The sequence below is a fragment of the Geotrypetes seraphini genome, chromosome 5 (genome assembly GCF_902459505.1).
Source record: "Geotrypetes seraphini chromosome 5, aGeoSer1.1, whole genome shotgun sequence".
Taxonomy (NCBI): domain Eukaryota; kingdom Metazoa; phylum Chordata; class Amphibia; order Gymnophiona; family Dermophiidae; genus Geotrypetes; species Geotrypetes seraphini.
Window position 1 is genome coordinate 197,555,869 of NC_047088.1, and position 9,982 is coordinate 197,565,850.

At 41.6% G+C, this 9,982-nt stretch overlaps 1 protein-coding gene across 5 annotated transcripts in view; it reads left to right on the top strand.

Moving 5' to 3' along the window:
* Positions 1 to 6,289, top strand: part of CHN1 (chimerin 1) — a 186,766-nt gene extending 180,477 nt beyond the window's left edge. For 4 of the 5 annotated variants that reach the window (XM_033947247.1, XM_033947248.1, XM_033947249.1 and 1 more), the window contains 3 exons: positions 1,470 to 1,607; positions 2,578 to 2,683; positions 5,292 to 5,463. In XM_033947247.1, the coding sequence (XP_033803138.1) occupies positions 1,470 to 1,607; positions 2,578 to 2,683; positions 5,292 to 5,463 (416 nt within the window). Of the gene's footprint in view, positions 1 to 1,469; positions 1,608 to 2,577; positions 2,684 to 5,291 lie in introns of all 5 variants that reach the window. The other variant, XM_033947246.1, reaches the window with a different exon arrangement.
* Positions 6,290 to 9,982: the final 3,693 nt, after the last annotated feature.

Below are 9,982 nucleotides of genomic sequence, written 5' to 3' on the forward strand. Positions count from 1 at the left end.
TAGTAAAACCCTCTGTTTAGGAACTCAATGTACAATGGCTATGTGCTATATAAACTCAGAACTGATACAATTACAAACATGTAGCACAAGGGTAGGGAACTCTGGTGCTCGAGAGTCGTATTCCAGTTGGGTTTTCAGGATTTCCCCAATGAATATGCATTGAAAGCAGTGCATGCAAATAGATCTCATGCATATTCATTGGGGAAATCCTGAAAACTTGACTGGAATACAGCTCTCGAGGACCGGACCCCTGAGCAGAATAACAATATAGCTTTTTAATCGGGTCTTCACAGACTGCCAACCGTGTAGCTTAACACAATTGGGCTGCAATCTTCATTGGACTCATGCTGTATACTCATTTCCATCCTATACCATTCTTCATACTGATTTTTTATTTTTTATATCATGAATAAGTTATTCTTGTCAGCCAAATAAATGAACTTATCTTTTTTTAAAAAAAACTTTATTGATTTTCAAACTTTGACAGTGCAATATAATTAATTTAAACATAAACTACACAAAACGCACTATAAATGCACAATCAATACATAAAAAATCATTTTATCCCCCTCCGTCCCATAATGCTGTGCCACCCCTTCCGGCGAGCCCTGTTTCACTGCTTCATCAGGGAAGTGAGGTGAAATCAATGCTATGTTACACTGAAAAAAAAAAAATTATTATAACTGACCGTTAGTTCTACCTAAATTAAAAGATCAACTGATGCTACATGTTCAAATATAAAATGAAAGAAAGTGGGAAAAAAAATCTTACTTTCCACATTACCTGCATAAACCTTTGAGCTTTTCTCTGTGCTTTAACACCGCCGAAGTATAAAAAAGAACATGGCCGCAGCGTGCCTGCTGTTCTCTATTTAAATTGCAGGGACCGCCCTCTAGGATCATAGGAAACCTCCAATATGGAGGATAGCAAAGCTTTTGTTAAATATGAGTGTCCAATCGGCAGAAAGCATCTGAATGCAGATTATAAAAAAGGGGGTTGGCAACAAACACTGAAAAAAAACTCTGAGAAAAACAACTCCTCTGACTGTCATCCAGGAGAGAAACCAAACTCTCTCATTTTTAACGCTTAATAACGCCGGGAAAAAAAACCCAAAAGAGCAGACCTTTATTTCCTAGTCAGCCACTGCCAACCATTCAGCTTCTTCGTTCAGTCCATGCAGGGTTACCGTGTTGAGTTCAAAAATCCATCTGAGTTCCCTTAAACTCGGAAGTCTGTCATGATTGCCACCCTCCCACCCTACTTGAATCATATCAATGACACATCAGCGTAGATCCTGTAAAGTGTGGTGCTCATCTGTAGGAAAGTATGAAACCTGCAAGGTTCTTCCAGAGTACTGTTTGATTTTTTTTTTTGTCATAAGTAATAATGGAGACTGCAAGACTCATTATATGGAATAGCTCAATACAGATAAGAATATAAGATACTCAGTAACCTTCTTTTGCGTACAGATGGAGAAAAGGCAGATATTTCTGTGAATATGTATGAAGATATCAATATAATAACAGGTGCACTCAAATTGTACTTCAGGGATTTGCCCATTCCACTCATCACATATGATGCCTACCCTAAATTCATAGCATCTGCAAGTAAGTATAAATTATATGCGTGACTCCAGTTATTTAGCCTGCCAGATAGTATTAAATAATAGTGACTCCCAGAACAAATAAAGGGACCCTTTTACTAAGCTGCGATAAACACTATCTTCAGCTTGATACTGTAAAAAGGGTGCTTTACCACAGGGTGCCTTATTTTGTACTCTGGGTCTGATTCTGTAAGTGCAAAAAATAGGTGCCTGCTGCGTGTCAATTGCGGGTTGACGGGACTCTAGGCGCCAGAAATGTAGACAGGGTTTCACAGGCCTACATTTCCGATACCTAGAATCCCATCAGAATTGCAGCCAGTGGCGTATAGTGATGCCAAAGCCTGGTGCTGCCCCCTAACCATGCCCATTTCCAGGTTTTGGAATCACTTTGCACTGCATGCCACCAGGGACCTAGGCGCCAGTCCCAGAGGCAGTGCCTTTTTTTTAGTAATTACTTTTTAACTGGTTGTAAACGATGCAGTTAATTACCACATCGTTCAGCACCAATTAAAATAATTAAGTTAGGTGCCTACCCCCAGCTGTTCTTTTCTAATCCAGAAACCCTTCAGATCAAGTCCCTTCCTCCAATTCAAAACTCTCCAATCAACCAGCCCCCTAATTCAGAATCCTACCTTGATCCCTTGATTCTGGCCCCAGACCCCTCATCCAGCACATAGCTGGAGGCTCCTTTGCTCTAGGGAGGGGGTAGAGGGAGGAGTGGTCCCCAGTTGCACCTGCCCCATACCCTGTCAGCTTCAACATGGTGCCAATCAACCTCTAGTGGTAGTCTTGCAGAATTACCACACAAAGCCAAGTTCCCATATAAGTCAACACACGTTGCTTACATGAAATCTTAAATGAGAGACTCGCCAGAGTGGACAGTACCCAGGCTGCTAAATATTGGTTTTATTGGGCTGGTCATTAATCAGAACATACCTTTGACTGAGAGTGATGCAGAATGCTTCCTGTTTCAGAGACTGTGGATCCCGATGAACAATTGGAAATTCTTCATGAAGCTTTAAAGCTACTGCCACCTGCACATTGTGAATCCCTACGGTATCTCATGGCACATTTGAAAAGGTAGGTGTATTAATATATTTTAGGTCCTTAATGAGCTTATTATGTTAGATTCTGTACTATTTCAAGGTCAGATCACTAATAAACAATATACAGTATACTGTACTACCATATATGGAATATCCCAAAACCCCATGGAGCTATTTGACTTAGATTATGAAGCAGGACTTTTGGACGCTGCCATTTTGGCATCACCATTTAGGCTCTGCATTTAGGATTGCAGACTTTTAGCTGCCAAGCTTTTGTGTGCTAGACTTTTTGTAACCCAAATGCTAGCGTCAAAAATTTCTCTTTCTGCTTCTTCCCTGCACTGACCTTCAGTATTTAACGTTCTTGACTTTCCTTTATTTCTTCAAGATATCTTCGAACAATGGTAAAATTAGTCCACATCAAACATATAAAAGACTACCGTGACCCAACAATAGAGGAAAGACAAGAACATTGTTTTTTCACAGTTTTTCTTTTGGATTACTCCTTCTTCTGTGGAACATTGGGTCTTCTTGCCCAGACCCTCCTGCTGGACACCCACCCCACCTCCCTGCTGGACTGCCCAGCCAACACCCCTCCCTCTCCACCTCCTCAATGGAGACTGCCCCAATTTTGTTAGTTGAACTGAGAACTTTCTAGTGGTCCCTCGTACGCCTGGTTATTCTAATATTTTATAAAGGAAAGTTGGCTATTACTTTTCTTATATAATAGGCTCCAAATAGGTGCCTTCTAGGGACATTGCCAGTGGTGTGCTACAAGAATCAGTTCTTGGCCCAGTTCTTTTTTAACATTTTTGAAAGTGGTATTGCTGAAGGGCTGTCTTGTAAGGGTTGCCTCTTTGCGGATGATACCAAAATCTGCAATAATAATAATAATTTTATTTTTATATGCTGCCATATCAGGAGGGTTCTAGGTGGCTAACAACAAAGACAATACATACAGTGCATAAAATACAACAGATAAAATAGTAAAACCAAATGAATTAATACACCAGGTTAAAATAAGAAGAACATGTTAAAATAACAACATACATTAAGATACCAGCCTATCGAATAATTGAGTCTTTAACGATTTTCTAAAATCTAAATAAGAAGAAGCTTCTAACATTATTTTTCCTAGCCATGAATTTAATTTAGCGGCCTGAAATGAGAAAGTTCTCTCAAGGAACTTTTTGTAATGACAAGATTTTATGGAAGGATATGAGAACAGATGCACTCTACATGTACTCTTATTAGAGTGACTCAAAGAAAAATGAGGAATAAGATAGCCTGGTGACATACCAAAAACTGCTTTATAACAGATGCATGAAAACTTAAACAAGACTCTAGACTCCATCGGCAACCAATGGAGTTTTTGATAAAATGGAATAATATGCTCCCATTTTTTTAAGTCAAAGATGAGGCGAACAGCAGTATTCTGTACTACTCTTATTTTTTTGAGAATTTTCTTATAAGCCCCTAAATATACAATGTTACAGTAGTCAAGAATACTTAAGAGAGAGGACTGCACCAACAGGCGAAAGGAGGCTTCGTTGAAATACTTCTTAATGGTGCGAAGCTTCCAAAGCACTAAAAAACATCTTTTAAACAATAAATCAATATGTTTTTCCAATGTAAGATGTTAATCCAACGTTACTCCCAGTATTTTTATGGATTGTTCAATATTATAGTCCAAACCATTCACATGTATCGTTGATTCTTTGATCTTATCATTGGGAGATGCTAAGAAAAAATTAGTTTTTTCCATATTTAGTTTTAATTTAAAAGCTGTCATCCAGAGCTCAATCTGATTTAAAATGGTTGCAATAGGGTAGAGATATTCCTGATGGTGTGAATGACATAAGGAGGGACCTAACAAAGCTTAAAGAATGGTTTAGAATTTGTCAGCTAAGATATAATATTAAAAATGCAAGGTCATACATTTGGGCTGCAAAAAACTGAAGGAGGTATAGGAGGTAAAGTAGTTCTGTGCATGAAAGAGGAGTGGGACTTGGGTGTGATCATATCTTAAGATCTTAGGGTGAACAAACAGGTAGAAAAGGCAATGACTAAAGCCAAAAGGATGCTTGGTACATCGAGAGAGGATTGTTCAGCAGGTAAAAGGAGGTGATAGTACCAAAGTATTAATCCCTGGTGAGTTCTGTGTGCAGTTCTAGAGACTGTGCCTTCAAAATGACATAAATAGGATGGAGTTGGTTCATAGGGCAGTTACTAAAATGGTCAGTGGTCTTCATCATATAGACTGTGGGGGCAGGCTTAAAGATCTCAATAAGTATACTTTAGAAGAAAGGTGGGAGAGTGGGAATTGATAGAGACATTTAAGTATCTCTGTGGCATAAATGCACTGGAGGCATGTCTCCTGGAATGAGAGGGCACAGACCCAGGATTACTTCTTAATGGAAAGGGTGGTGAATGTATGGAATTGTCTCCTGGTGGAGGTGTTGGAGACAATGACTGTATCTGAACTCAAGAAAGCTTAGGACAAGCACATAAGGGAGAGAAAAGGAAAGTAGATGTTATGGATGGGCAAATTGGATAGGCCATATTGTCTTTATCTTCCGTCATTTTGTTTCTTTTTCTATGATGTACATATTATATGCATTCAATGGATTGTTTTCTTTCAGAGTGACTCTTCATGAAAAAGATAATCTCATGAGCGCTGAAAATCTGGGAATTGTCTTTGGGCCTACACTAATGCGAGCACCAGAACTAGATGCAATGGCAGCTCTGAATGATATCCGCTATCAGAGGCTGGTGGTGGAGATGCTCATAAAAAATGAAGATATTCTATTTTGATTTTTTTTTTTTCTTATTAAAAAAAAAGCAGTATTCTATTGATGAGGGGATGTTTTATAGTAATTTAACTAGCTCTTGTGGCTAGATTCTTAATTTGTTAGTGCTTTTATTGTATACAGAATACAAAAGAAGGAATTTTATATTGTTTAAATAGCAGCATTCAGCCGTTGTCGTAAAGCAGTAACACATACCTTTCAGCACTGGCTTTTTACCGTGACATAAGAAATGTAAACCACTGCATGCCTGAGTTCCTCGTTTCTGTCGGGGGATCTCCACTTAATGCAGGACTTTTCATCTCGATGTTTGTGATAGTACTTCAGCACATTCCTCTTGTGACCTTACTTTGGTGTTCTACCTAACTGGATCGTGATACAGAAGAGCCTCTTTTGTGAAAGTGTCTCCAGCTGCTACTGTAAATTGATGTGTCCTTTCACTATTTTTTTTCTCCTGATCTTTCAATTCTTTTATCGCCTCATAATTTTTTACATGGGGCGTAAGCCCTAAGTGTTACTTTGATAAGTCATCCCTGCCATACATGGTACTTGCAGTAAAAATTTGCAACATTCAGCAGTTCTTTAATTGTAATTATGTATTTTCTTCTGGCATGCATGTATTAATTTATTAAATTTAGCATTTAACAAAATCAAACATGATTATACCTCTTTTTGAACTTGCTGAAACTATTTTGAAAGCTGTTGGCGCTGAGTCTCTTTATGTTTCAAAGCAACATATGTGTCTTCTCACCTTCATAGTCTGAGATTAGCTAAGAGCCCATGTCTTCCCATTGTTCCTCTTTCCCCTTCCACCACAATGGCTTCTGCACTCTTCTGCCTCCTGATACTGACTTTCCCCAACCTCTCCCTTCACCCCAAACCACTGAACTCCTCAACACCACACCACTCACTTTTTTAATCCATTACCTCACTGTCCCTTTTGTCCACCACCCTCTTCTCAGCCCTAAAACTTCAACACTTTCTCCCTCTCATTCAACCATCCCCACTCTCCCTGCGAGCATTTTGCCTGCGACGCAGCAGGCCCTCCCATGCTTACCCGCTCTCACCCATATCTTCTTGCTCCTTTTTTTGCTCTCTTCTAGGAATATCAACTCCAACCCTGGTCCTACCAACCAACTGCCACCTTATTCATGCAGATCATACCACAATGTCACCAATCTTATTTCTGCTCCCTTCCTTCCTCCCCCTCTTCCCTGCCCTTCTCATGTGCCCTGTGCATTGCCCGCTCTGCCTCCAATAAGCTTGTCTATGTCCATGATCTCTTCATAAGAACATAAGATTTGCCGCTGCAGGGTCAGACCAGTGGTCCATCATGCCCAGAAGTCCGCTCATGCGGCGGCCCTTAGGTCAAAGACCAGTGCCCTATTAGAGTCTAGCCTTACTTGCATATGTTCTGTTCCAGTAGGAACTTATCCGACCTTGTCTTGAATCCCTGAAGGATGCTTTCCCCTATATCAGCCTCTAGAAGAGCATTCCAGAATTCTACCACTCTCTGGGTGAAGAAGAACTTCCTTACGTTTGTACAGAATCTTTTCCCTTCTAACTTTAGCGAGTGCCCTCTCATTCTCTTCACCTTGGAGAGGGTGATCAATCTCTCTTTCACACTGACTGAAACCTGGATCTGCCCAGATGACTCTACTTCAGCTGCTGCCCTGTGTCATGGTGGCTATCTGTTTTCCCATTGCTCAGCTGGTCATGGAGGTGGCGTTGGACTACTGATCTCACTCTCTTGCAGATTTCAACCCCTTTTTCCTCCTCAGTCTCACTGCTTCTCTTCCTTTGAAGTCCACACTATCCATCTTTTTGCACCTCTACCCCTCTGCATACCAGTCATTTACTGACCCCCCCCCCCGTAAGTCCTTCATTCCTCACTGACTTCAACTCCTAGCTTTCCCTCTTTCTTGAGCATTTCATCTCCCTCCCTCATTCTTGGTGTTTTCAATATTCATGCTAACAACCCCTCTGACTTATGCTTCTAGTCCTAATATCCTCATACGATCTTCAGCTGTGCTCCATCACCCCTACCCACCACAATAACTACTGTCTTGATTTTGTCTTCTTCTCCAACTGCTTTATCACAAATTTCTCCATGGCAGTCCTTCCCCTCTCTGACCGTCGTCTAAAAACCTTCGCAGTCCATCACCCTCCTCCCACCCCAGCTGATCTCCACCTGTACATTTAGGAATCCCAGCTGATCTCCACCTGTATATGTAGGAATCTTCAGGCCATCAACCCCGGCACTCTCTCCACCTCTGTTTCACCCTTCCTCTCTACCACTATGCTACACAAGTCTGTAAAAACAAGGCTGTCTCCTCCCACCACTCTCTCTGCTTCTAAATTCCTTTGCTCCCCCTACCCCCAAGCTCTGTAAAGCACTCCAAACCCCAGCCCTGGCTAAACTCTAAAATTTGCTACTTACATTCCTGTGTCAGGTCTGCTGAACGGCTCTGGCTCAAATCCCAAACTCATGCTGACTTCATTCATTTCAAATTCCTCCTGACCTCCTTCTAATCCAAAGCCTCACTTGTCAAACAAGATTACTACACCCGCCTGACTGACACTTTTGGCTCCAACCCTTGCCACCTCTTTGCTGCACTGAACTCCTTATTCAAGATCCCCCACCTCCAAAACCTCCATCACTCTCCTCCCAGACTATAGCTGAGTATTTCTATAACAAGATTCACAAAAATAACCTTGAATTCTCAACCAAACCACCTCCCTCAGCCCACTCTACAATCCCTCCTCTTTTCTTCCCTTGCCACCTTATCTTCCATTCCTGAAATTACTGAGGAGGAAACTGCACATTTTCTTTCCTCTTCCAAACTCACAACCTGTTCCTCTGATCCCATCTCCACCCATCTACCTACCACTATCTCTCCTATAGTCATCCACTCTATCTGCTATAGTCATCCCCTCTATCTGCTAAATCCTCAACTTATCACTCTCCATCGCAACTGTGTCCCAACACCTTCAAACATGCTGTTGTTACACTACTCCTCAAAACACCCTTGCTGGACCTTACCTGCCCTTCCAACTATTGTCTTGTCTCCCTCCTCCCTTTCTTATCTACCTGAACGTGCTGTTCAATGCTGTTGTCTTAACTTTCTTTCATCTCAAGTTATCCTTGACTTGTATGTGGTGCAGTAGTTGGATCTACAGCCTCAGAACCCTGGGGTTGTGGGTTCAAACCCCGTGCTGCTCCTTGTGACCCTGGGCAAGTCACTTAATCCTCCATAGCCCCAGGTACATTAGATAGATTGTGAGCCCACCGGGACAGAGAGGGAAAATGCTTGAGTACCTGACTGTAAAAACCGCTTAGATAACCTTGATAGGCGGTATATAAAATCCCAATAAACTTGAACTTACACAAACTGCCCTTACAAAAGTCTACAATGACCTGCTCCTGGCCAGATCCAAAGACCTCTACTCCACCCTCATCCTTCTTGATCAATCCATAGCTTTTGACACAGTAAATCACCACCTACTCATTGATATGATGTCCTCGCTTGGATTTCAGAGCTCTATTATCACGTTGTTTTCTTCCCTCCTCCACCGTCATCCCACTGTTAGTCATTGTACCTCAGGGCTTTGTCCTGGGACCACTTCTTTTTTTCATTTACACTTTCCCTTGGAACTCTAATCTCCTCCCATGGCTGTCACCTCTATGCTGATGGCTCGCAGATGTATCTCTGTACACCTGAAATTTCGACAGACATTCAGTCCTAGGTCTCAACCTGCTTGTCTGACATAACTATCTAGATGTCTTGTTGCCAACTAAAAGTAAACATGGCCAAGACTGAGCTTCATATCTTTCCACCTAAACCCATCTCTCCTCTTTCCTTGTTCTCTATTCCTATGAACAACATTCTTATCCTTCCTGTCTCGTCGGCTTGCAACTTTGGGGTAATCTTTGAGTCATCTCTCTCCTTCTCTTCACATATCCCAACAGACTGCCAAAACCTGTCATTTCTTTCTCTACAATATTGCTAAAATCAGACCCTTCCTTTCAGAGCACACTCCCTTTATCCATACCCTCCTCACCTCTCGCCTAGACTACTGCAACCTACTTCTCACTGGCCTTGCACTAAACCATCTCTCTCCCCTTCATTCTGTTCAGAACGCTACTGCATGCCTCGTATTCTGTCAGTCACTATGCCACAAGTCACTTCATTGGCTCCCTATCTGTTTTTGCATACAGTTCAAATTCCTCTTACTGACCTACAAGTGTATTTACTCGACAGCTCCTCAGTATCTCTCCTCTCTCATCTCATCTCTTCCCCCCTCTCCCCCTCTCCCAAGCACACCATTTATTGAATAAAGCTCTCTTATCAGTATCCTTAACTCCAGACTCCGTCCCTTCTACTTTGCTGCACTGTATGCCTGGAACTGCCTGACTCAGTGCATCAATCTCCATCTTTGACAGTATTCAAATCCAGACTCAAAGCCCACTTCTTTGAAGATTCTTTCAGTTCCAAACTCCAACCCATCTTCTAAGCACCAATATC